At 32.8% G+C, this 24,706-nt stretch overlaps 4 protein-coding genes and 1 long non-coding RNA gene across 12 annotated transcripts; 4 read left to right on the top strand and 1 right to left on the bottom strand.

Moving 5' to 3' along the window:
• Positions 1-5,108: 5,108 nt before the first annotated feature.
• LOC111305663 (FAM10 family protein At4g22670-like) lies at positions 5,109-9,486 on the bottom strand. Of its 2 annotated transcripts, XM_022903387.2 has the most exons (11): positions 9,056-9,486; positions 8,894-8,951; positions 8,650-8,805; positions 8,495-8,582; positions 8,338-8,418; positions 8,162-8,226; positions 7,621-7,761; positions 7,018-7,134; positions 6,742-6,933; positions 6,459-6,516; positions 5,109-5,393 (listed from the first exon to the last, which is right to left on the bottom strand). In XM_022903387.2, the coding sequence occupies exons 1-11, from the start codon at positions 9,163-9,165 to the stop codon at positions 5,296-5,298; spliced, it is 1,164 nt and encodes a 387-aa protein (XP_022759122.2). In that variant the 5' UTR covers positions 9,166-9,486; the 3' UTR covers positions 5,109-5,295. The 2 variants fall into 2 exon arrangements, with proteins under 2 accessions (XP_022759122.2, XP_022759132.2); XM_022903397.2 differs by lacking the exon at positions 6,459-6,516 and having other exon boundaries at positions 9,056-9,369.
• Positions 9,487-9,735: 249 nt separating this feature from the next.
• LOC111305628 (uncharacterized) lies at positions 9,736-11,667 on the top strand. The gene is made up of 6 exons (XR_016344992.1): positions 9,736-10,380; positions 10,485-10,631; positions 10,753-10,845; positions 11,097-11,169; positions 11,261-11,321; positions 11,407-11,667. It is a non-coding gene; the product is annotated as an uncharacterized LOC111305628 (long non-coding RNA).
• Positions 11,408-14,848, top strand: LOC149516708 (uncharacterized). 6 transcript variants are annotated; one of them, XR_016344990.1, is made up of 5 exons: positions 11,408-11,492; positions 11,587-11,667; positions 12,911-12,967; positions 13,625-13,740; positions 14,060-14,437. XR_016344990.1 is itself a non-coding variant. In XM_089765436.1 (4 exons), exons 1-4 carry the CDS (start codon positions 11,421-11,423, stop codon positions 14,777-14,779), a joined length of 339 nt encoding a protein of 112 aa, XP_089621562.1. In that variant the 5' UTR covers positions 11,408-11,420; the 3' UTR covers positions 14,780-14,848. The 6 variants fall into 6 exon arrangements, 3 of the variants coding, with proteins under 3 accessions (XP_089621562.1, XP_089621563.1, XP_022759089.2); XR_016344989.1 differs by having other exon boundaries at positions 14,044-14,437; XR_016344991.1 differs by having other exon boundaries at positions 13,622-13,740; positions 14,044-14,437.
• LOC111305656 (21 kDa protein-like) lies at positions 11,587-15,625 on the top strand. 2 transcript variants are annotated; one of them, XM_089765439.1, is made up of 3 exons: positions 11,587-11,667; positions 12,911-12,967; positions 14,823-15,625. In XM_089765439.1, exon 3 carries the CDS (start codon positions 14,845-14,847, stop codon positions 15,469-15,471), a length of 627 nt encoding a protein of 208 aa, XP_089621565.1. In that variant the 5' UTR covers positions 11,587-11,667; positions 12,911-12,967; positions 14,823-14,844; the 3' UTR covers positions 15,472-15,625. The 2 variants fall into 2 exon arrangements, with proteins under 2 accessions (XP_089621565.1, XP_089621564.1); XM_089765438.1 differs by lacking the exons at positions 11,587-11,667; positions 12,911-12,967 and adding exons at positions 13,622-13,740; positions 14,060-14,125.
• A 4,515-nt stretch (positions 15,626-20,140) lies between these two features.
• On the top strand, positions 20,141-21,455 carry LOC111315380 (pectinesterase inhibitor 10-like). The gene has a single exon (XM_022917061.2). The coding sequence runs from the start codon at positions 20,480-20,482 to the stop codon at positions 21,092-21,094; it is 615 nt and encodes a 204-aa protein (XP_022772796.2). The 5' UTR covers positions 20,141-20,479; the 3' UTR covers positions 21,095-21,455.
• Positions 21,456-24,706: the final 3,251 nt, after the last annotated feature.

Genomic DNA, 24,706 nt, shown 5'->3' with positions numbered 1-24,706 from the left:
TTTGGTAGTTTATAAAAAAGGTGGGTGAAACTCTACCTAAGGTTGGCTTCTTACGGCTTATTACATGTTGGGTTTGGGTTGACATGCATCCAAAGATTCTCAAATTATTTCTTACTATCGCTCACACTAGACTAGTAAGGCACTTCGATCCTTACCCATTACAGGCTATAAACGAAAAAGGGTTCAATTTGAGTGAAAGTATTTCATTTGTCATTACGGAGTTATCACCTTACGAGGGCATAGGTACTTTACTTTCCCTTTAAGAGACGGAGCCCAGGTATAAAGTTCATGCATGAGATGCATCGTGTCATTGTGTGTGTATATGTTTCCTAATTTATCAAGAGTAATATATACAAGAAAAATAAAGCATAAAAGACATAGTAAAAGAAATGTGTGAAATGTGTGTGAATTTTTTGTTTTCAATTTGTTTTTTTGGCTTTTTCTTATTGAAAGTGACAAATAAAAATTTAAGAAAATAATTAGGACTGTTTAAATCAAAATTTAAGGGTAACACATAGTTAATTTTGGCCTGACTCTCGGATAGTAGTCCCCAATAAAGTCACCAAGCTGTCATAACAGTTTTGTGTCTGCCTGACGAATTTGAAAATGAAATAAAAACATAACGGAGTCGCCACCAATTTTCTTTGGCTAGGTGAGATTGGCCACCTATTAAAATTTATCTTTTTAATAAAATTAATTAAAATTTATTAAAAAGATAATTTTATGGTCTATGAAACAGTATGAGTTCGGGAGTCGGTTATGTGTGAGGAATGATTAGCACCCCCATGTGCCCGTTTAAAAATGGTATCACTTAATTACGTGTCATCCTTTGATTTTGATTAAAAAACAGTATTATTTTCGGTGTTTAAAAAATAATTTTTTTGATTTTTTCATTTATTAGGAATTGGTTTTTATAGTGCTTGAATTTTATTTGAGAAAAATAAATTAAAACCCTTTTATCGAAATAATTCTTAAAATGTTCCAGTATATTGATAACATTAGAAAAACTCTTTCTCACCTAGATATTTCTTAGGCATCGCTTCTCAGAATACCTTAGAATCTCATTTTCGAAAGCTCAAATTAATTTTTCGTAAAAAAACTATGCCATGCATGCAATGCAGAATGTTACCACGTTGATGCACACATTTTATTCTCTTTTTTAGAAATTTTTATTAATTGTTTTATTTGATCTTTTATTTTTAATTTAAATTTTGAAGAAAAAAAATTTTTATTATATTGAAAATTTTCTATAAATATTTTAATATACTGATAATATTTTAAAAAATCTTCTCACCTAGGGATTTTGTAAAGCATCACTACTCAGAATACTTTTAGAATCTCATCATTGGGTAAAATTTCCTTTTTTCTCATTTTTATTATTTTATTCTTAATTTATTAATTAATTTTTATTATTTTATTAAACAAAATTTTTATTGTATTGAAAACTTTTTATAAATACTCAAATACACTGACATTATTTTAAAAAAAAATCTTCTCACCTAGAGATTTCGTAAGTATCACTACTCGAAGTACCTTTAAATCGCATCGTTGGGTAAAAATTTTTCTTTTCTTATTTTTTATTAATTTTTTATTATTTTTATTTAATAAACTTACAAAAAACTTTTATTATAAATTTTATTATTTATTTTTATTAATTATTATTATAAAATAATAAAAATTTATTTTGATAAATTTAAACATTTTTTATATGCATAAATATTAATAATAAAATTTAAAATAATAAAAATAATATTTTAAAAAATTCAAAAAAAAATTTTTTTACTTGAATCGGACCGGTCAACGCCGGTTTGGTCGATTCGATCTGTTCGATGGTTCGACGACAGTCTAGCCCGATCTGGGTCAGTTCAGTTAGACCGATTGAGAGTCAAAGGAAGAACGAGTCGTCGGGTAAGGTGCGCGGGTCCCGGGTGGGGTCGCAAGTTGACGCGTAAATCTTCTAGGGTCAAAACGACGTTGTTTTGCTTCTTTCCTAAACGATGTCATTTTGAAGGTCTATTTAAAGGCCAAATCAGCTATTTTTTTCAGTTTTCTTCTTTTTTTTCTCTCTTTTCTTCTCAGACACACACACACACTCTCTCTAAAACTTAGTATCCGGTGACTGCATCGTCGTGTCAACCGTCGTCTATCGATCGTCAAAAAAACCTAAAATTTTTGAAATGAATGCTCCCAGCCTCCTGAGTCTAGATCCAAGCATGTTTTCGTGAAAAAAAAGGCTCCAAATGATGTAGATCTGGCCTGAACGATTTGATTGAAATTTTTTTTTTGTGTCAGTGTTGTTTTTTGTTTGGCATTGTGACCCTCGTTTCTAGAGGCTATTGTTTCTGTGTTTGTATGTGTTGATTTTCTTTGAATTTTTGTTTGACAAAAAGTTTTTTTTTTAATCTGATTGATTTTTTTTTGTAGGTCTTTTTTTTCATCGATTTTCATTGCTCTATTTATAGAGCAAAAAGAAGACCAAAATCTAAAAAAAAATCTAGGATTTTGGTGGCCTAGTATTAGGATGGCCATCGGCTATCAGAACAGCTGCCAATGGCTTGCAGACGACTGTCAGAGTCGCTGGCAGTGCGACTGTAGGCGACTGACAAAAAAGCTGCCAGAAAGAAGAAAAAAAAAATAAATAAATAAAATGGTGTCAACACCCATACATACATGTTGGACACCACTTGAGCCTAAAAGCTTAAGCTATTAGGTTTTTAGGTCCTTCATGCATATATAGGATATCTCATTCAGATTTTTTAATGATGTGAGATTCTTTACTCACATGTGAACCATATCCTAACAATTTTCATAAAATAGTATAAACAATAATTATAATATGAGTTCTACTCATATTTCATGCAAAAATTCGTAATGAATTTGCATTGGTCAAATCATTGATTGGCTAACTCTAAGGTTTACGGCTTTCATAAACCAATATTATTATCTAAGCCCATATGTTAATATGGTATATAACTAGCCACAACCTTGTCATTATCATGAAACTATTGAAAACCTCATAAACTTGTTCACATTTCATTTTAATAGCTTGCAAAAAGTCATTTTTTCGGGCACAATAAGTAAAAATACCTTCATTGTTTTTAACCAATAATGTATTAATTGGATGGTATTCTATCTCCATAGTCCATATCTTTCTTATATGTATAAGAAAGAAAATTCTATATCATTCAGTTCATTTTTATAATATATGATAAATTGTACCAATGTTCTCCATGCCATCACAAAATGGAATTAAACACATGCATGTATTGGTGCCTTTGGGACATTGAATTTGTATGTTCTTTTCTAATTTATAAACATACCTGATTAGACATTGATGAGCATCTTTCAAAATGCTGGTAACCGACAAATGCTTCAATATTTTTTTAATGGCATGCCTTTTCATTTAATCAATATCTTATATGCAAAAAGCAATAATACTTTTTTGTAACTATTGATTAACACTTTGACGACTTTTTATGATTTTTACTTTGTGATTATTCACAATAAAATTTTGTTTTGTAAAATCACTTCTAGTGTAACACATCCTGCAGATAAAATACATGTCACACTGCCCGTGTTTTTTATAATAATAATTATTTGGTTTATTACCCACTAATTAATCCATGAAACACTATATCTTAATAATAATTATTCACAAATCAATTTAATTTTAATTGATTTTCATGAAAATTAAACACTAGTCAAACTTTTGAATCAATAATAAATTTTAAATATATATATCAACATTTTATTTATAAACGACCAACAAATATAGAATCATACAAATAGCTTGACTTAATTTATTATTTCAATTTTGGTGTCATGATTTAATAATAAAACCAATCTTGTAGCCAAATTTTATTTTTTGTATATTCTTTACTTGCATCTAATTTCTTATGATAAATTCTTTTACCCATTTTTTATTGTTTTTTATGAAACTATGGGACAATTTGCTTGTTAACCAAGACATGACAATTAAGCAATCAGCCATTATATTAAAACCAAATTTAATTCGTTGCTTGATAATAAGTGATAATTCTTTTGATCGTAAATCAATTTATGACTTTTTTTATTATATATTTTCAGGCTATTTCTCATCCTAATATTTATAAGCATCAATTTTTAAAATAAATATAATACAATTCATTAAACCCAATTGTGGAGTCAATTTCAGTATATGCATAAATTTATGCAATATAATCAATATTTTATATATTGTGTTTTGACTTTACACTAATAAAATAAATAGTTAATGTGTTTGTTTCATTTAATTAATCTTTTTATCAGCAATTATGAAAAAAATAAAATACATACCTCTAATAAAAATATTTATGAAAATTAATATTTTGGTTTATAAAAACATTAATCCTTTGACACTTTAAACCTTTTTTAATATTGATCGTCAAATCATACCAATTTCTTTTCCTTATATATTCCTCATGCGAAATATAAAATTTTCACAATTGTCTTTAAATTGTAAAAAAAAATAGATAAGATAAATAATAGAAAATAATTTTGACTTTAAGACATGAAAAATACTTTTTTAAAGATAATTATGTCTTTATGATACAATAAAATCTAAAACTCTCTAATTAGAAGCAATAAAAACAATTATACTAAAAAATTTATTTATAATGAATGAGCAAACATAAATTTTTATTTAAATAATTATAATTTCTTAATAATCATAACTCTTATAAATAATAATCTATTTATATTCAAATAATTATGATCATTTATCATATGATAAGTATTTTTATTCAAACATAATTATTTTAAATATGAATAAAATTAATACAAAAATTAATTTTATTCATCAATAATTAAATTTTTTTATCCAATATAAAATACACCCCAATCTAAACTACTAACAATTTCAACTGCGAGGTGGTGGTTATTTGGACAGGGCTTTGCTTGGGGTGGGACTGCGGAAGTTCTGACCTTGTTGTTTTCATTTTTCAAACTAGGCTTGTTATATAGTTAAAAATAATTCAGACTGGAAAATTATGTAGAAATGGCAGAGGATTTCTTTGTCACAAAGTTCCATTCCATATTCTACAGGAGAGAAGATCTAAAAGATTGGAATTTTCTTGATGAATATTCATCAGTTAATTTGCAATCAATTTTTTTTTTTATTAGAACAAACCAGAAAACAAAATGTTCCAAACTCTAAAACAAATTCGAAAAACAACCATCATGGGCACTGTAAGCGAGAAGTTAAAACTAAACACTGTTTCCTTCAAATGAACACAACATTAGCATTTCCCAATAAGCGACACCAAATTGAAAAACTATTTACTTAGGTCCTGGAAATTTGCTCATCATCTTTGCAATTACAGGAGCCACCTTGGGATTCGCTTGATGCTTTGCAAGATTAGCAGGGTTCTTCATTACTGCAAAACCATTGACAAGAACAATTAAAAACCATTAGACAAAGCATAAAACTCTCACAGGCACTCGTGTAAACAATTCTGATGTTTTGAAGAGACCATAAAATTTCCCGAGGAAATGGGAATAGTTTCCTAAGCCCGATTGAATTATATGCTTAAAAAACACATTCGATGTTGACTAAATAGTGTGCAATCAGATTAACTTCATAATGTCACATTGGAATGAATAGAAAGCGTGCAAGGAAAATATGCCCTTCAAACAATGTTGAGGCATAGTCATTCTAAGCATACAAATCAGCAAAAAGATCTGCGCCTAAGAAAAGGATAATGAATGTCCAATTATACGTTCTTTAGTTTCCATGTAGCATACACATGGTCATTTAATACAAACAACCACGATGATGAAAACTCCATGCCTAGATATAGCACATATAACGATAAATGAAAAATGTGAAAATTACTAAAAGCATTTAAGAAGATGCATCAACTCTAAGAATTAGAACTCAATCGACAGCTCCGTGGAAAACATATTCCTGAATGAGGTTCCAGAGACAAATTATTTACTAAACTACAAGGAGTTTTCCCAAAAATATATGTTTAAGATGTAAAAACTCTACCAATTTTTAAATAGACTAACCAAGATGTCCGACACTCCGACACTAAAAAATATATCATTATGTGTACATAAAGTTATACATATTATTGGACTACAGCACACCAGAACACATTATACTACAACCCTACAAAGAAAACTATAATCATCTGAATAAGGCCTCAGCCAAACTCTTCGCAGTTTCCTATAAGAGCCCCATTCAGAACTGCATTCTAATAGAATCAGGCATTTGCTGAACCCTTGCCCAGCATGTATCAGAAACTAAGACCAGATAAAAAAATGTTCTTATATTTACTAGCCAAGCATAGTCCTAGTTCATCGAAAGCACTATGATAAAGAAATAAAAAGGATGAAAAGAAAAAAATACTTCACAAATTGCAAATCTAGGAGAGAAAAGAAAAATAAAAATGACTAGGAGAGGAAAAAAATAAAACATAGTAAAGCAAAAAGGTTACCATCTTGAAGAGCAGCCATAACTTCTGGATCACTAAATGCTGCCATCAATTCAGGATCCTAATAAAAAAAATCAACATCGGAAACAAAAACAAAAGTTTCAAAATAACAAGTAACCTTTTTCAAGTATTTAGCATTCATTATAAAAGTGGAAAACATACATTTCCTAGAAATTTCAGCCTAAAAGAATGTGAAGGAAAAAAATTGCAATAGCATATATATAAGAAGCAAAATATAGTTGCTTGTTTTCATAAAAATAAAAACAATCTGTTCTATCATACTTACATTCAATATTTTGCTAAAATCAACATTTCCAGGCATCCCACCCGGCATGCTACCAGGGAAACCACCAGGCATTCCTCCAGGCATACCTCCAGGAAAACCTCCAGGCATTCCACCCGGAAACCCACCAGGCATGCCTCCAGGTTTTCTACTGGAGGATGATTGCTCCTGCTTCTTTGCCTTCTCATATGCAGCCTTGATGACATCATGAAGTGGATCAATGTCAAAGAAAACAATAATAAGGTAACATTATCAGAAGATGAATAAGTGCTAAATTACCTGAGCTTGAGCATGACGACGGCGTCTCTCACACTCAATCTTTCTATCTTCTCTCTCTTTGCGCAATCTATCATACTTCCTACGGTGTTCCTCAATGCGGTGTGCATTGGGTTCAACCTGTTTAAGCAAAGAAGTCAATGTGAAATGCCCAAGCAGGAGTTAACTTATACCCAACAACAATAGTCCCATCTCTCATTCTTTGTGATACTGGTACTGCCCGAAACCATGGTGGCAGAGAATAACACTTCATTTCTGTGTCAGAAGGTGCATCTTACCCCTAGTTATTACTTTGGGAAAGGATCAATGCACCTAATACATCACATTTTGATCGGATCACTCAATTAGAAATATAAAACAACCAAGCAATATAACTTGGATGAGTTAGGTCAACCAGTGCAAGCTTATGTCTAGAAGTTCACTATGTGAGAAAAAATGGAGAAAAATTCCAATAAACTTAAATTAACCAAAATTGTTTAAAATTATACTTAAAATCTCGTCTTGACTTGTTCTAATCTTAAAATCTAGTCTCTTTCAAGAATTATGATGCATGAATTGAACCTTTCAAAAGAAACAGCGAAAAGGAAAGGACAAACAAGAACAAACCTTCTTAAGCACATTGTTTATTTCCTCATCATAATCCAACTTTGATGCCAGGTGCAGATCCTTCACAGCATCTTCCCATTGACCAAGCATTGCTCGTGCAATGCCACGAGATTTGTAGCCCTTAGCAGAATCTGGGTTAATCTACAAAATAAGAATAAGGAAAAATGTAAAACATTTTCATTCTCAAACATGGCCTCATTGTTTCCAGGAAAACCCTAAAACATGAAGAAACAAATATGGAACACAATATTGCTGAACATAAATCCCTTACGTATGTAGCTTGAATCAGCCAATAATGCAAGACACAGTTCACAAGATTCACAGAATTACAATTTAAGCATTTTTTTTTTTTGTTACATCAGGAGGGCAAAGCCCTAGTACAAGTAAGAGGGAGGGGGGTGGTTCGAAACCAGGCCCTTGATGTCCCTCTAAGTGCCTTTAGCCACTAGACCAAAGGCTTGGGGACAATTTAAGCATTTTATCATACAAGAATGTGCAAAACCACATTTATATCAAGGCAACCAACAACGTATTTACAAACCTCCAAAGCAGCATTGGCATCTCGAATAGCAGCATTGGGTTTTTTCATCTTGATGTAAACACTAGCTGAAACAAAAGATATCATGAAGCAACCAAATCATTCAAACAAATATAAGAACCAATCTCAAAAAATTAAACAAAACAGAGCATATAACTGGCTAAACAACAAATGCTAACCTCGTGTGGCATACATGATAGCCGATGTCGGATTCAGTAAAATTGCCTGTGTCAGACTCTCAATAGCTTCCTCTAACTTCCCTGCATTACACAGATCCATCAAATACAAATTCAAAACAAAAATAGACAAATAAATACTAAATACTGACTTGTTTACCTTCAGAAATGGCATCCATGGCTTTGGCTTTAGCTGATTGCGATGCGTCACGGTTCTCGTCGGTAACCCCCACGGAAGGGTCTCCCATCTACAAAACAATTAGAAATAACTAAAAAAATATTAAAACAGAAATTCATTGCGATATCAGATGATACCTTTTGCGGAGGATCATTATCAGGCTCAACGGTGTCGTCTTCAAGCTCGACATCCGATTCGATAATCTCATCTTCCTCCTCCTCTTCTTCTTCTACATTAATTTTCTCCCCATCATCCGCCAGTTCCTCGTCACTTTCCTCCACCACGTAACTCTTCTGTAAATCAAAACACTCAGTTCGGTTACAAAATTAGTAACAAAAGAATGAGAAAAATGTGAGAGTTAATTAGTGTTGAAACGGTTACCGATTTGGAGTCGCTGGCTCCATGGCCGTAAGCGGAGGACGGGAGCTTTGCTCCGAGACTGAAAAAACGATGCCGTTTTACTATTATTACTACTAGCGAGTAAAACGGAAAGTGAGAAATAGAGAAAGAGCAGAGCAGGAGTAATTGAATAATTGAAATTACCTTTCGAGATAGTCGCGGAAGAAGGAGAGGGAAGGGTCGGAGAGAATGGAAGGATTGGATTTGCACTGATCGATGAACTTCTTCAGCTCGTTCAATTTCGCCGCATCCATTGTCGGATTTTTCTTTGAGTGGGTATGGGATTTTGAGACTTGGGGTTTATCTCTGACCCTTTTAAGAGGAAAAAGCAGAGGGAGAGTGTCTGACGCGGTTCTTCTAGTACCTTCTTCGATGGGATATAGGCATCAGATTTGCCTTGAATTAGAAAAAATTGTTAGGTCATACAATGCTTGGTCGGTTTGTGTTGATTATTCTTTTTAGGTCATAAAATCCCTATGGCCACAAATAAATAAATCCCCGGATACTTTGATTATTTAATCTTAATCCATAGCTTCAAATTTTCGTTTAAGAACATTTTAACTCGTAAATGCCGTCTATTATTTGGATTTGGTATATCATTTAGAGTTGATATTTAAATGTTAGACGTTCAAAAAAAATTTTATATACGAAATATTTTTTTAATTAAATAAATAATAAACTAAAAATTTTAAAAATAGATTAAAAATAAAAAAAAAAATAACTTCACAATAATCCATAGCTTTTCTTCTTTGGGTCTGGTAAAAGTAAGTGGTTTGAAAGGATAAAAGGCGCTGTTGGGGTCATAGACGAAGCTCAACATGAAAAAGTTTGTGGATCAAAAGCCCATGATATTGGAATAGGCTAAGTTTTCCTTCCATTTAAAATAAAAAAAAATTTATTGTTATTATGTAAAAACGAATTTAATTAATAATTAGTTATCATAGTTGGTGGTTACCTACCATTTTACTATGATCGGAAGACATCTTTTATTAGTAATTTAATAATCTACAAACCCGTTTATAAAAATTTTTACATGTCCAATATATGTATAATAATTTTCATTTTTTATGTGATTTTTTTTGTTGATTAATTATATATGGGGTTGGGTGTAGTATAGCCAAGCCCACAAACACAAAACGCAACGCTGCTCTACCTGGAGCAACGGAGCCCAAAAGGTAACGCTCCTTTTGTAACGGTGCAGACGAGAGTTTGCAAATCCATCTCATCCAACGGCCAGTATGCCCCCGCCGCTACCCAACAAATCGACGGCAAAAGCTCTTAACGGATAAGACGCCATCGACACACCCTTCAAAGAACCCAGCAAAAACCAGAAGCTGAAAAAAGCTTCTACGGAAGGGCCAGTAATAATGGCCACTCTGTCAATCGGCATCGCCACATTCACCGCCGCCTATTGATCGGCTACATTAAAACGAACCCAGTTCAGACTCAAAATCTCCTGCGTCCAATGGGTGCAAAACTAAATAAAAATTTATGGGTTTGAGTTATTTTTATGACGGTTTGATAAATCGAATTGAAGTTTTTGGATTGAAATAATTTTTTTAATCGAAGGAAGGACCCGGAAGGTATATTTGGACCGCCGCAGACAGGGCACCTGGCTCGGCTCGAGTTTAAAAGACGGTTAGAGAGGGATGCAGAGGCTCGAGAAGCATTCGAGCAACGTTTACGCGAAGAAAAAGAGCGACGCCGAGCTCTTCGCCAAGTATAATAACGTGTTCCTTATGGAATACGACTGTTTATTCTGTTTTCTTTTTTTTTTTTGGGTTTATTTTTATTTTATTTTATTTATTTATTTATTTGTTGTGGTTTCATTATTAGTCCAGGGAAATACCCGATACTCCAGGGGAGTTGATTGAGTACTTTCTTGACACTGAAGCTCAGGAGATTGAGTTTAAGATTGCAAGATTAAGGCAGCGGTTTGTACTTTCAGTTTGTTTTTAAAAAGTTATGAAATCTTTGTTTCTTGAAATTGCATGTTTGTTGCTTCCCATTTTGCTTCTTCCGATGTTGAGATGTGTTAACAGCTTGAATTTTGTTGAGAAGTTCAATTTTTTAGGCTTTCTTTGTTGAATGCTGTTTTGGGTTTTCTTCACTTCATTGCCTTTTACTTTTCTTAATTATTGGAATGCACTTTAAACTTCCACTTCAAGAACACCACCTTTGGTAGATTGGATGAGGAATTTTTTTCCCACCTCAAGTTTGAGATAGGGCAGATTCGGTTTGCTGTTTCAAAAACCGAGGTTTGTTCTAAAAGATTCTTATGTTTGTGATAATCCTCTGCTCAGCTACCCTCAGAGAATTGGAAATCTAAAAAGCTGGTAAATTGTGCAGGATATGGAGGACAGACTGATTGAGCTGGAGGCATTGCAGAAGGCCTGACAAGAAGGCACAGGTATGTTTTTCAGCCATACAATTTATAGTCAAAGAGTTAATGTCTTACTTCTTTTTACTAGTGATCCTTGGTCCTCCCATCACAGAAGCATATGATAAAATGCAAGCTGACCTTATAGCTGCAAAGAAAAGCCTCACCAACATTTTGACATCAAAGGATATAAAAGCAACTGTATGTGCCTGTCTACCCACTAATTGAGTCCCTTTTATATTTCTAATTTTATGCATGTCAGCTGAATTTTTGTGTTTCCATACGGTTGTTGGAGATGGTTGAACGCAATGAACTAAATAGATCCTTATTGACACTTCTTGATGAAAACATAGCAAACGCACACATGGGTAACCAGGTGAGCATTGTCCTTAAGAGTCAAGAATATGTACTTACCTGCATTCATGCATATATAGTATTAAAGTACAAAAGTTTAGGTCTTTCAAATATTGTAATGTACCATCAGCCACCTGACCACCATAGGAAATCTGTGGCAGAGAGTATAGAATGCAAAGCAGAGGAATAATTAAATGATTTACTCTTTAAATTTTCACCCTTAAGCTAATTCTAGGAAGGAAATAAAAGAAAGAGAAAACCAGTTGTCAAGCTGTCATGCTACTCTCTAGTTGATATGATACTATTTCCAATTTTTAGTTCATCTACCAGAGTTTGGCTTTCATGTGGTACGTAGCTCATGGAAATTCATCCATCCTTGACTGCTCAAGTTAATGATTTTGCTCAATCTCAACTGTCTATTAAATTATTTTCCGTAACACTTTTTTTTCATTTTGGAGCTTTATTTTTGTCATCATTGGTGTGCTTTAACAGTTACTATAACAGTTGTTGACTGTTTAAGATTGTGAATTAGAATACAAAGAGGCTGATATGGCATCCATATAATAGTTGAAGGCTATACAATTCATATTTACTTCCCTGTTGGTGAAATGTGTGAAAACACTCTGCTTTCATATCCATGAATTACAACAAAACAATCTCTCTTTTAGTTGCGATAGGACCTTATAACTTGCTATAGTTGCCAATCATTTTTTTTTATCTCTCCTTTTTATTTTTTCCATTATTTTTATATGTCACATTCTGGCTCGTCTTCACTCAGTTTTATTCTTGGTTCAGCATTTGTCTTAAGAAAAGAAAATTAGTGCTTTTGTCTTCCTTTGTATCTTTATTCCATAATAAGGGTATAGTATCCCTTCTTTATGACCTCTATAAAATGTCTGAACTGATATTTCTTTGAGTTTTCTCAAAAACCTAATCACTGAATTAAGATAAGCACTTGTAGTTATTTGTTCGAAGAATAACCAATGACATAGACCAGAGTTGTTCATATCAAAACATTCATGCAATCATCCCTTTTTGTTTTCTCTATATGTCTGTTATTTTGTATCCATTTGTCTCTTGACTATCATCCAATATGTTTTCTGTTGATATCTTCTGCTGATTTGGTGTGAACTCTTAGCAACTGTGAAAACTTTAAAATATATATTTTCACCATCTATTTGAACTCTATTACCATGCCAGTAAACTGCTTCCAACTCAGACTGAACTCCTATAATTTAGGTCAATCGTTTATTTTAAACGTGCAGAAACAAGCAGTGGCTTTCATGGAAAAGGTTCGTGCAGCTGTTCTCAAATATTTGATGGTATGGTATACACATTTCTAAATGTTCGTAATAAGTACTGTGTCTTTTTTGATTGATTCTTGGTGAGTATGGTTTTAGCCTTTATTGTACTGCTTCGCATTTACATAGATCAATGTGTTGTACTAAGATCACTGCAGTACTTTATACGTACAAAGTCATGGTTTTGATTAGAGTTTATACAATGATTTTATTGTTAAACAACACCAGAAGATTGATTCATCATTAAAATGACAGCACATTTAGAAAATTATTGTAACATTAAATTAGAAAATAGAGGAATGCTAGTATTTGATTTGTTAAACCATGCTAAAATTACTTGAAGATGCTATGTCAAATGAATTGATTATGATTTAAATCAGAGAGTTATTTGGGATTTGCAAATAATAAACCAATAAATATCTTCTCATTATAGCATGGCACATGAAAATGAAAAGTCATGGCAAACTGCACAGTGGTTGCAAAAATGTATTAGCTAGTTGCTGTCATTAGGTGATTTATATGCACGTTTATGTGGGTCACTTTGGAGTGAACTTGAAATCTTGCTAGTTAGACTTAGAAAAACAAGAGGTGAAACCCCAGTATCATTATCATCATCTAAAGTCATCTAGAGCCATCAATTTATCAGCTTGTGCAATAACATGCTTAGCGTTGTAGTAGGTGCAAGTATCACGTGCCAAGACTTAAGCTCCAGGCTCGTGCAGCTCTAAGATCCAGGCATGCACTCATCCGGCGTCTTAGATCGGCCTACTTACCATGATTCACACTTTTGTGAGGTATTGTTCGCTCTGACCCCTTTGGCCTCACAGTTTTATCTTATAAAAGACCCCTCACAAGGAAAATATAGTGTGAACCCTTTTATACCCAATGACCTTCTTTTTATGTCTGATGTGGGATTGGAATACCTTGCCTACTCTCTTTGGAGTGTTTGGCATGACATTCTCCCCTACCCAACCTCGTGACGCTCTCGTCATGGAAGCTGGCCACCCTGCCTGCTTCCCTTGAGGCACTTGGTGTGGGTCGAACGGTTTAGGGTTAACTTTGATACCACTTGTCACGTGCCGAGACTTAAACTCCAGGCTCGTGCGGCTTCAGGACTCAGGCATGCAATCATCCGATGTCTCAGATCAGCTTACCTACTACGGTTCACAACTTTGTAAGGTATTGTCCGCTTTGGCCCCTTTGACCTCACGGTTTTTTCCTACAAAAAGTGTTTTACAAGAAAGAGATGGTGTAAACCCTTTTATATCCAGTGACTCTACTTTTATGTCTGATGTGGGATTAGAGTACCTTGTCTACTCCTTTTGGAGCGCTTGGCTTGACACAAGCTCCAAGCAATGATCTGTATTTGTGAAGTATTAATCTTCCTGCCCCTCAATTTACACCGATGGCTCATTGTGGTTCGGTGTAGATTTCTTTGAATGTTCTATATGGTATTAGTTTATGGTATTTGCTTGATCAAAATTTTCCAAATTTGTTTTCCTTTGTTTTATTCTAATCAATGGGCTTCTTTTCCTTGTATGTTAGATCATTAAAACATTGACTAGTACATTTCAATCCTCATCTATGCTAGATTACCAAATCTCCTGCTCTTGTGCTTTTGTCCCAAACCTATTCAAATTGTAGTGTGCTTTTCAAAGCAAAAGAAAAGAGGATTTGACCAAAATATGCCTTGTTACCTAACAGAATGAAAATGGAATAAACAATCACCGCAAAAAGAGAAGATTAGCAGTTGAAAGGAGAAAGAAGGCATGTGACAACATTTTATTTAATCCAAAAAGAAGAATAGGAAACAACCTTTTTGATTCTCTATAAATAAAATCCCATACTCTATTTATTTAATCATCATCCATTTCAGCTACCTCTTCCCCTTCAAAGACATGGCAAGACTAGGCTTTTTCGTACTAGTTTTCTCCTTTGCCCTTGACGGGGCTGGCGTTGCTGCATCTGCTTCTACTAGCAATTCAAGCACAACAGACTACATCGTGGCATCGTGCAAAGCCACAAGGTATCCTGCTGTATGCGTTGAATGCTTGTCAGGTTATGCTAGTTTGATTCGACAAAATGAGCAACACCTTGCTCAAACTGCCTTATCAGTCAGCTTATCCAGGGCTCAATCAGCTGCAGCTTTTGTTGCCAATATGACCCAAGTGAGGGGCATCAAGCCTAGAGAGCGTCAAGCTGTGAAAGACTGTACAGAAAACATGGGGGATAGTGTAGACCGACTTAGCCGGTCAGTCAAGGAATTCGGCCAAATGGGACGAGCAGTTGGTCAGGACTTCATGTGGCACATGAGCAACGTGCAGACATGGATCAGTGCTTCACTAACAGATCAGAATACTTGCCTTGATGGCTTCGCAGGCAGCGTCATGGATGGAAACATTAAGGCTGCAATAAGGCGCAGGGTCATCAATGTTGCTAAAGTTACCAGCAATGCGCTTGCATTAGTGAATCGCTTTGCGGCCAGGCACCGAGCTGCTGCTGCTGCATCTACTGAGAAACCTTAGATTCAACCTGGTGAGTCATCTGGTTTATGCATAAATGGATTGTACGTAACAATATCATATGGCGAGTCCAAATCTAAGCTAAAAAAAAAAAAAAATCTTCCTTGCCTTGTATGATATTAAAGTTTTCTATTATGTATAATGAATTAAGCGTGAATGAACTCTTTTCTTTTCTTTTATGAATTAAATATCTTTTAGCTTTTTTTCACCTAATTAGAAACTGTAACCTTCCATAAATCTGAACTCTGCAAAAATGATCTTTTCAACGTAAAGGTCCAAAGCAAAGTTATGCTGCAAGGTCCAAATCAGGAACGGATTGAGCCTAGCTAGTAAGAGCAATGCAATAAACCCAACCCCATAGGACAACAAAACAGGGAAAAAACAACGAAGTCATTTTCATGTGAAAGAAACAAAACAGACGCATTATGATGGGACCCCGGCAGAAGTTAGAAAACCAGAGAAGCTTATCTTTTTGACAAAATCTACTCCTAAGTTTTAAGTATATATTTTTTAATCCATTTTCATTTAGAATTATCATTTTATACGCCAATAGATGATTAAAACATTTACGAACAAATCCATTTGATCAGTTGGATTCCTATCCAATATAATATACAGATAAATTGGCCTGTCATGATACACTTTTTTCTTCATTGTATGGTTGGAAATCTCTTTAAACGACCAGAACCTAACTTTATGGTTAAGCAGGAGGAAAAGCAGGAGACAGTCTTGAGTCATCTAGACGACCTTTAACGGCGGCGGCATAATCCCATTGTGCTTTATTTTGCATGTTATTAATGCAAATCCTTTTCTTTTTTTTTTCATGCGAACCATGAAAATCAACGCCAATCTTCAACATGGAAAGTTGCAAAACAGCCTAATTTTTTAAAGCTTATCTCTTTCTTAATTGAGTGTAGCGTACAAGCCAAAGATTTAAATAACATTGAATAATGATATAATAGTCTATATTTTGCGATAACATCATCATTTATCATTATTATTAAAAAAAAATAAAGAAAAATTTGAATCTTATTTGTAATAGTATTTTGCAATCATAATTGTGACGTAACATTAAATAGTAGTAATAATGGTTTATTATTATCCGTTACTTTATTTTTTATTTAAAAATTTAAGAAAATTTTTTTTTATTTAACTCTAATTAAAAAATTTAAAACAAAATAATAAGTCAAAAAATAAACATCAATTCAAAAATTTAGAGAAAAAAAACTCACAAAACTTAAACTTCAGAAATATTAATTCTTTCAAATTCAACTTCAATCAAGATTAAGTATATGTAGTTTAAGATAAGTAATTAATTCAGCACTCAAATTACTTTTTTAAAAAAAAATTTTTATTTACTGTGATTTTATGTGTTTGCGATTGGATTGGACTATAGTGCATTGCTAGAAGGAGACATGAGTTGTTGGGACTCAAAATGAGAGATAAAAGATGAGAGTAAGACTTGAGTTTGAGGGAGATGAGCAATTAGCACATATCAGAAAAAAAAAAAAGCTGAGAGATGGAGATGAGGATAAAGATCTAAAGAAAATAATTATTGAATACAAGGTAAGAGGATGAAGAGTTGTGTGGGTCTATGCAATTTAATCAAGAGACAGAGAAAGTAGATTTGATGCTATTATTGTTGAAGATTGTCCTTAGGGTGTCAAGTTTGATTTATTATAGGCTCATAAAAAGTAATTCTCGTGGCCCATAAATAACAATGTTCTTGTATAATTTATGGATGTCTAATTACTTGTTAGCTAATTTATGCATAATATAATTCAATAATAATTTGATAAGTAAAGTAATTAAATAATTAAATATATTATTCGTTATGATTATTTATTTTTTATATATTTATTTATCTCTTGTTATTTTTTAATTATCATATGAATAATTTTTTAAATATGAATATTTTATTATAAATTTTTTTTTAAATAAATAAAACACATAACATGATATAAATTACTTTAAAAATTATAAAATAAAAATTTTTATAATTAATAATTAAAATTATTATATTTTATAATAACTTCAACAAAATTAAAAAAATTTCACAATCACAATAATTATAATAACACAAATTTTCGTTATATCCATAATTATGACAAATACGATATAATCAAAAATGTAACAATTATCATAATTTAAATCTCTGATACAAACTACGAGCTTATCTCTTCTTATATATTGATTCATCAACATACGCAGTTAGACATACCATGAAAGCTCAGTCTTTGAATCACGAAAAAAAAATTAGAAATGTTCGAGTGTTTATTTCTGTTCAAAGAATGGAGACCACATGGGGGAAAATCATGGGGAATTCAGGATTATGGTGAAAACAATTTGTGTCACCATGTTTCATTTATTCTGAATTCACCTCCAAAATGATGAAAAAGGGAAAAGAAAAATCTACATTTCTGAAATGAAACAACCATTTCACCGCTGATAAAAGGAAAATTTTTGCCTCTGATCCAAAAAATAATACTACTAAGAATAAAAAATTTTAAAAAAAAATTCATGAAAGGGATGGAGATTACATGTCCCTACAAAGTGACGTGCGACCATGTGAGGGATTCAACTGCAAAGAAAAAGTAAATGGAATAGACAGGAACTGATGATCAGACCACATGGACTTATCAAGTGACCCTAGGGTTTTTTTTTTTTTTTTGAGACTCTCAAGAATTAAACTTTAATTATTTAAGAGTTCAACCTTTAAGAAAATGAAGAAATCAGCTGTTCAATCTTACACGACAACTCACGTCAATATATATTTTGTTACTTTCCAGCGGTGGGATTAAAAAGAATTACTGAAACATGGATGGTTAAATAGTTATTTTTTACAATTAGATAATTAAAATAAATAATAAATTAAAATTAAATGACTAATCATGCAACTTATTTTGACTTTTATTATTATTCTGTCAGTCTTTTTCTTTCAATGCATGGAAAACACGTCAGTATGGGGCCTCGTGCTTCAGCTAAGCTTACTTTGAAACGTTTTCTACCTCGCCAGTAGTTTCTAGAAAAATCCCAGGCCTTCAACCCAAACATTATCAATCTTTTGCGAAAATTTCAGTTGTCGAATCATCTGGTTGGCTTTGCGTCTTGTTTTGACAAGACACTAAGGTTTGGGTTGGATATGGATATCTCCTTAATTTAACTGACTCCTTTCCCATGATTTACATATTTTATTCATTAACCTGCTAAATTCAATTCTGATTTATGTATCCAAAAAAATTCTGACATTTTAGCCATTAACAAGTCTTGAATTTATGAGATTTCTTTTCTTTCTTTTTTTTTTTTTTTAATAAAAAGACTTTGAGATTGCCAATATATATAACTTCTTCATCTTGTTATCGTACTAACTATATTTTTCGGGTTTCAGACGATTGAAGTCGCTTCTTTGGGAACATGATAAACTTCAAAGCTTCAAAGATATGGCCAGATGGGGTTCAAAGCATTATAAAAACCGTTCCCACAATTACAATTATTTAGACATGCAATAGGGTTTGGGAGTATTTCAAATTCATTAGCTCTGCTGTTGATATTTAACCATGAATTCGGAGACCTCCTCCTAGCATTAAACATCTTGGGCAAAGCTGACAGAAATCCCCCTTTAATTTTTTGTTTTTAAAGTGAAGTGTGAATGAAATGTAGTCGTGGAATCTCTAAAGTTTTTGTGATCAAGCCAGCTGCTTTTGGAAATATACATGAGCAGATTTTACATCCAAAATAATTGAAATTGTCTAGCAATTTTTCTCTTAGAAAGAGCTATTAAGACCTATCGAAACAGATAAGCTATAACAAATCAAATCACTAAAATTAATGTCTTCCAAATCATTTGCCTCATTCGGCTGCATCCAACTTCATTTCCTCAGATAGCACCTGAATCACATTAGTTAAGCCTATTAATTCCATGAACTCAGAAAATGATAGAACAAGAAAAGGTTATATGACAATTGGCATCTCAGTCTACTTCTCAGTCAATTACATGCTCGTTTTTTTTCTGCCTGATTTAATAATAAAAAAAAGCATCCTGACGTAATGTTCGTCTTTTTCTTGGATTTTACGTTTAAAATGCTTGGTAGTGACCTTCTGGGGACGGCTTTATCTCCTGGATTGATTCTTTTCCTAGCTTATCTCTAGTTTGCGATTTTGATTGACGGTACGGAGGATGCCGTTAGAAACAAACTCCCACCTAATTTAGAGGTGATGCTATGACATGGGTTTTTAGGATGAGTGACAAGCTTGATCAAATCAGTTTTTAACCATGTGCACTTTTTGCATAATTTGTTGCTTTACTGGCAGCCACATATTTGCTTTACCTTTACCTAACAACTTGGAAATTTTAGACCAAATGTTCAGAATGGTAGTTCAAGTGTTCAAATATTTCAAACTTCCATTTTTCCTCTACTCTCCGCGGTGATGAAGTCAAAACTCAGAAAGTAATATCTGAGAAGAGTTAGATAAAGATCATTGACAACACTTTGAAAATTAACACAAATCTGAAAGTTGGTCAAATTATGAAATTAGTTCATAATTCTGATAGAATTTGGACTGAAATTTCAAAACCTGAAATATAGACTAATTTCATAATTTGACCCTAAAAGTTCACCCAATCCATTGATTTCCCTTATGCAGGATTGTTCTCTTCTCTCTCGAACAGGGGTCTTTGAACCTAGGATTGAAGAAGACCAATTCTTACTTCTTAGACAACTTAATCACTCTCTAAACTTTTGGCATAGCTGTTAAGATTATAATTACAAGTGGACACTAATATAGCTTTGATTTTGTCTGCCTATATTGATTGTTTTATCAGCATCTTTTCTTGCCTATGCTTTCTTACTCATGATAGTTTTATTTCCCCCTCAAAATCAGGCTTTTACTTCCTCATTTGTGGGAACCACAAACCTTAAGGTTTTCTATAAATCAGCCATTCTTTTCCCTATCTAAAATCATAAATTTTTACTCTTTAACTTTCCTACCAACCCTGAGAAAAGAGAGAGAAATGGAAGGTTCATCTTTACGCCATGGACTGGCAATCCTGCTCATTATCCTTCAATTCACTAACGACATGGCCTTAATCTTAGCTGATGCACCATTTCACAACCAAAGAAACATTGAGTACATCAAATCTTCATGCAGCACCACAACTTATCCCAGATTGTGCTACCGATCCCTCTCAATCTATGCAAGCAAAATTAACACCAGCCCCAGATTGTTAGTCCATACTGCCCTCAATGTAACCCTCATAGCCAGCAAATCAACTTCAAGATTGATGATGAAGATATCACGAATCCATGGTTCGAGGCCTAGGGTAGCGGCAGCCATGGCAGATTGCATTGAGGTAATTGGAGACTCTGTCGATGAGCTGCAACAGTCTATAGGGGAACTTGATCACATTAGACGCTCAAACTTTTCCCTTACAATGAGTGATATTCAGACCTGGGTTAGTGCAGCGCTGACAAATGAAGATACTTGCATGGATGGATTCGCAGGCAGGGCCATGAATGGATATGCAAAGACTATGGTAAGAAAACGTATTGTTAAAATTGCACATCTGACAAGCAATTCCCTGGCTCTCATCAATAACTATGCCTCTTCTCAGAGTAACTTACCTTAATTTCTCCTGAAAATTTTAAACAGAAGACACTCAAGGAAGCCCTTGCTTTCTTTCTCCTTATTTGGAATTTTTATAGTAAAACAGTGAAGATTAATAAGTACATGATTTATCTTGGGCTTCATGCTCAGTTTGCTTTGGGAATTGTCTGCTTTTCAAACAGCGCACCATGAAAATTTTGTCCCAAAGTAAGTTTAGAAGCATAAGCTGATAAAGTGGTAAGATAGCAGGAGATTGCAGATTGTGTTGTGAGCTGTAATTGTTTGTTTCTTGATTTCTGTACTGTATCAAGTGAATATGAAATTTTAGTGTGTGATCTGCTGTGGGAATCTACTATACTATTGTAAATTAATGTTTTTTTTTTTTTAATATTTGAAATTATTAGGATTTAGACCTAATCTATAGAATTAAAAAATTCAGTACACGTGTTGGATGTTGATTTCGTTGCAGTTACATTCCACATGGAAATTGTTCTTTGGGGATCATCTGGTTTTTTTAATACAAAGTTCAAAACTTTTCAACTCAAATATAGAATTTTTATCCAAAATTACACCCCAAAGCCATGACTATCCAAACAAAGCCTAACTGATAAATCACGAGGATTAATCAAATTTGAGCATGTTTTATCACTCAGCCTGATAGTTGATTCAAAATTTATACCAGCACTAGATATTTTTGCGCTCTCATGAAATATCATATTGCGGGTACAGTCAGGCGACAAAAGCTAGACAGGGACATGTGGAGACATGGATTCTCATGCTCTTAAGGCCAACCGACGAATTATCTTTTTATAATTTAAATTTGATCGAGTTTCTCTTCATATAACCAAAGTGCAGCCTTAGGGAAGAGAGCAGTCTCAGTCTCAATATGCTCTGCCTAAACAGAACACAAAATCATTACTACTGGTATAATTTTTTGGGATACTTGAATTATCTGGGCAAAATGAAGGCTAAAGAGTAGAAATATTTTGATCTGGGCAGAGCTAAATCAAAATCAACGAGCAACATCTAGTACTAACAGTTATCTGATACATTTAAACAAATGATAAATTATCTTCTACCTCCCATTGTCAATTTGAGACTGTAGGGATGAGGAGCAAGTTGTGCTTGTTGGGACATAATGAAAGAACACTAGACAATGGGACACATGCATTGCATTTTTTTATTTTTTACAAAAAGATCACAATCCAAGGATAAAAAGAATTACAAATGTTAAAATTTGAATTCTATATTTATTGGATGTTGTGATTGTATAAACTAATTAAATTAAAGATTCGATTCCACATGCATTACATTTTGCGCGTGTAACATCATAAAAAATAGAATTCAATTAATATTATTTGTCTGTAAAAGTAAGAAAAAGGGTTATAAATCTTTTGTGGCAGTTGATATGCAAATAAATACATATTAACTCTTCCATGAACAGAGCTTAAATTAGGATTGGATAGACAACGCAGAGGCATAAAATTTAGATTTCTGGAATCATTAGTGCTATCATGTCATCTTTATTATGAAACCGGCCTTCCCCATAAGGAAACACAATTTCTGAGATTTGAGGGGTGGAAGGATTTTCTATAAATTGGGTCCCCAAATTCATTTGACTACACAACAAATACATAAAATATAGAGAGATGGCAAGAAAAATTTGAATCCATGCATTAATAATTCTGCTTCTTCTTCTGCAATTTTACTCCAACTTTTAACACATGCTCAGCCTCTAGAAAATCTCGTAGCTATCAGCACAACAAAGCCTACCCCGAGTTTTGCTATAAATCTCTAGCACACCATGCAAGCAAAATCAAAGGCAACCCCAAGCTATTAGCTCATGTGTAGCTCTCAACACGACCTTTTTCCCTGCCAAAGCCGACTTCAAGGTTGCTAAAAGATATGTCAAGAATCCATGGATTGAGACCTAATGAAGCTGCAGCCATGATAGATTGTATTGCAGATATAAGTGATTCGGAGCAGAAGTTGCAAAAGTCAACAAAGGAGATGGACCGTGCCGAAGGCTCTGCTCTTCAGCTTCAAATGAACGATATTCAGATGTGGGTGAACACAGCATTATAGTCCATGACCATCAGTTTTCTTTCGTTGTTCTCTTAATTGTTATTCTTAAGTGTATGAATTAGTATAAGAGTGATCAGCTGTGTTGGGATTTTGTTTTGGTGTGAAGGATCTTATACTTTCATTATCTAACTGTCATTGATTGATTTTAAAATGTATTTTTCAATTAATCATAAAGCAGTCAATAAGCACATATCCAGCTTTTTCCCATTGAATTGTGGATGAAAAACGCCAAAAACCTCTAACTTTTTTTATATTTTTTAAAATGTATTTTTTAATAAATTATATAGGAATCTTTATTACAATAAACATTGTTTATAAGGGGCTTCAGCTTCACACTTTAAATGGTAAGCCAAAATGTTCATTGTTGTTACAATGGGATGATTTACATTTTTTTCTACTTTCCTCAAAGATTAATAAGATTTAAAATTTAATTATTCACAAAAAATGTGGTTCTTTAAGGCTCTAGAGTGTAGTGGTGCTGAGTATTTTAATTGGTACGACCTTGACCTATAATTTTACAACAATAGTCATCGCAATTATCATAAATTGTCATTATTATCTTTGATTGTTAAATTTTCTCTAAATTAATACTTACATTTTTTAAATTGCCAATTACCAACCAAAGTCTTGCACGTTTTCTCTTGAATAATGAATAAATTAATTGACAAATACTCTTTAAATTTCCAGGCGAGGGTCCATGATAGGATAGAATATATGCCTTGGTCATGACAAAGAAATTCCTTCTCTATAGACAATTTTTAGGGCACTTAAATTTTTTTTATCTAGTGACTAACAATTTTTTGACCTATTTTAATTATTGAATTTTGTCAGCATCATTAGTGGTTCACTTGATGCTGTTAATTAATCATATTCATGTAATATTTATTGGTTAATATTTTTTTTTTTTGGATTAGATACAGGCTTTGATATTCCTTTTTGGACATAAATGATCCTTGATGATAAAAAAAAAAAAATTGATTCAATCAAAATTAATAGTGATGTACGAACAATTATGTGATTTGTTAATAAAAAAATTATGGTTGATATCTTAATTTGCTTGTTAATTAGTTGTAATAGGTCCATAAGAGAGATTTTTTTTGGTGAGGTCAATTATTAGCTCATTGAAAACTAACATTAATTTAAAATTATGGTCACTTTGGGTTATTCATTTTGTCATATGCTTTACATTCCTTAATAATGAGCCTTCAAAATAATTTCTGCTGCCATGTGCTTGCGCACCATTTAAGGATATATCCTTATATTGTGTATTATGATATAATAATTAATTATTTACTCAATTAAATAGTTGTAATACTACTTAATTATAAGTGTAACTTCAAAAAAAAAAAAATTAACTACCAGCTTTGTTTTTGTCTTTTAATTACTTTGGGGTCTTTCGTTCTTGATTTTCTTGGAAAGGGAAAAGATTATTATGCTAATCAATTTTTAAAATTGATTATTTTGTTTATCTAATTATATGTAGTTTTAATTTGGATTGTGTTTATAATTTGGTGTGATATCATTGTTCTTTTAAATATTACCAGTATTT

The sequence above is a fragment of the Durio zibethinus genome, chromosome 9 (assembly GCF_047325235.1).
Source record: "Durio zibethinus cultivar Kanyao isolate XHJ-2024 chromosome 9, ASM4732523v1, whole genome shotgun sequence".
Taxonomy (NCBI): Eukaryota; Viridiplantae; Streptophyta; class Magnoliopsida; order Malvales; family Malvaceae; genus Durio; species Durio zibethinus.
Note: the sequence above shows the minus strand (reverse complement) of the source record. Positions and strands in the feature narration are given on the sequence as shown.

Excerpts from the sequence above, each read along its gene's own strand:
- LOC111305663 (XM_022903387.2), bottom strand. The coding sequence starts at position 9,165 with ATGGATGCGGCGAAATTGAACGAGCTGAAGAAGTTCATCGATCAGTGC. Across the intron at positions 8,806-8,893 it reads GAGCCAGCGACTCCAAATCG|AAGAGTTACGTGGTGGAGGA; the intron begins GTAACCGTTTCA and ends TTTGATTTACAG. Across the intron at positions 7,762-8,161 it reads ATGCCAATGCTGCTTTGGAG|ATTAACCCAGATTCTGCTAA; the intron begins GTTTGTAAATAC and ends CTTATTTTGTAG.
- LOC149516708 (XM_089765436.1), top strand. The coding sequence starts at position 11,421 with ATGCAAGCTGACCTTATAGCTGCAAAGAAAAGCCTCACCAACATTTTG. Across the intron at positions 11,493-11,586 it reads CAAAGGATATAAAAGCAACT|ATGGTTGAACGCAATGAACT; the intron begins GTATGTGCCTGT and ends CGGTTGTTGGAG. Across the intron at positions 11,668-12,910 it reads ACGCACACATGGGTAACCAG|AAACAAGCAGTGGCTTTCAT; the intron begins GTGAGCATTGTC and ends TTAAACGTGCAG.
- LOC111305656 (XM_089765438.1), top strand. The coding sequence starts at position 13,721 with ATGATTCACACTTTTGTGAG. Across the intron at positions 13,741-14,059 it reads ATGATTCACACTTTTGTGAG|GACTCAGGCATGCAATCATC; the intron begins GTATTGTTCGCT and ends GTGCGGCTTCAG. Across the intron at positions 14,126-14,822 it reads ACGGTTCACAACTTTGTAAG|CTACCTCTTCCCCTTCAAAG; the intron begins GTATTGTCCGCT and ends CATCCATTTCAG.
- LOC111315380 (XM_022917061.2), top strand. The coding sequence starts at position 20,480 with ATGGAAGGTTCATCTTTACGCCATGGACTGGCAATCCTGCTCATTATC.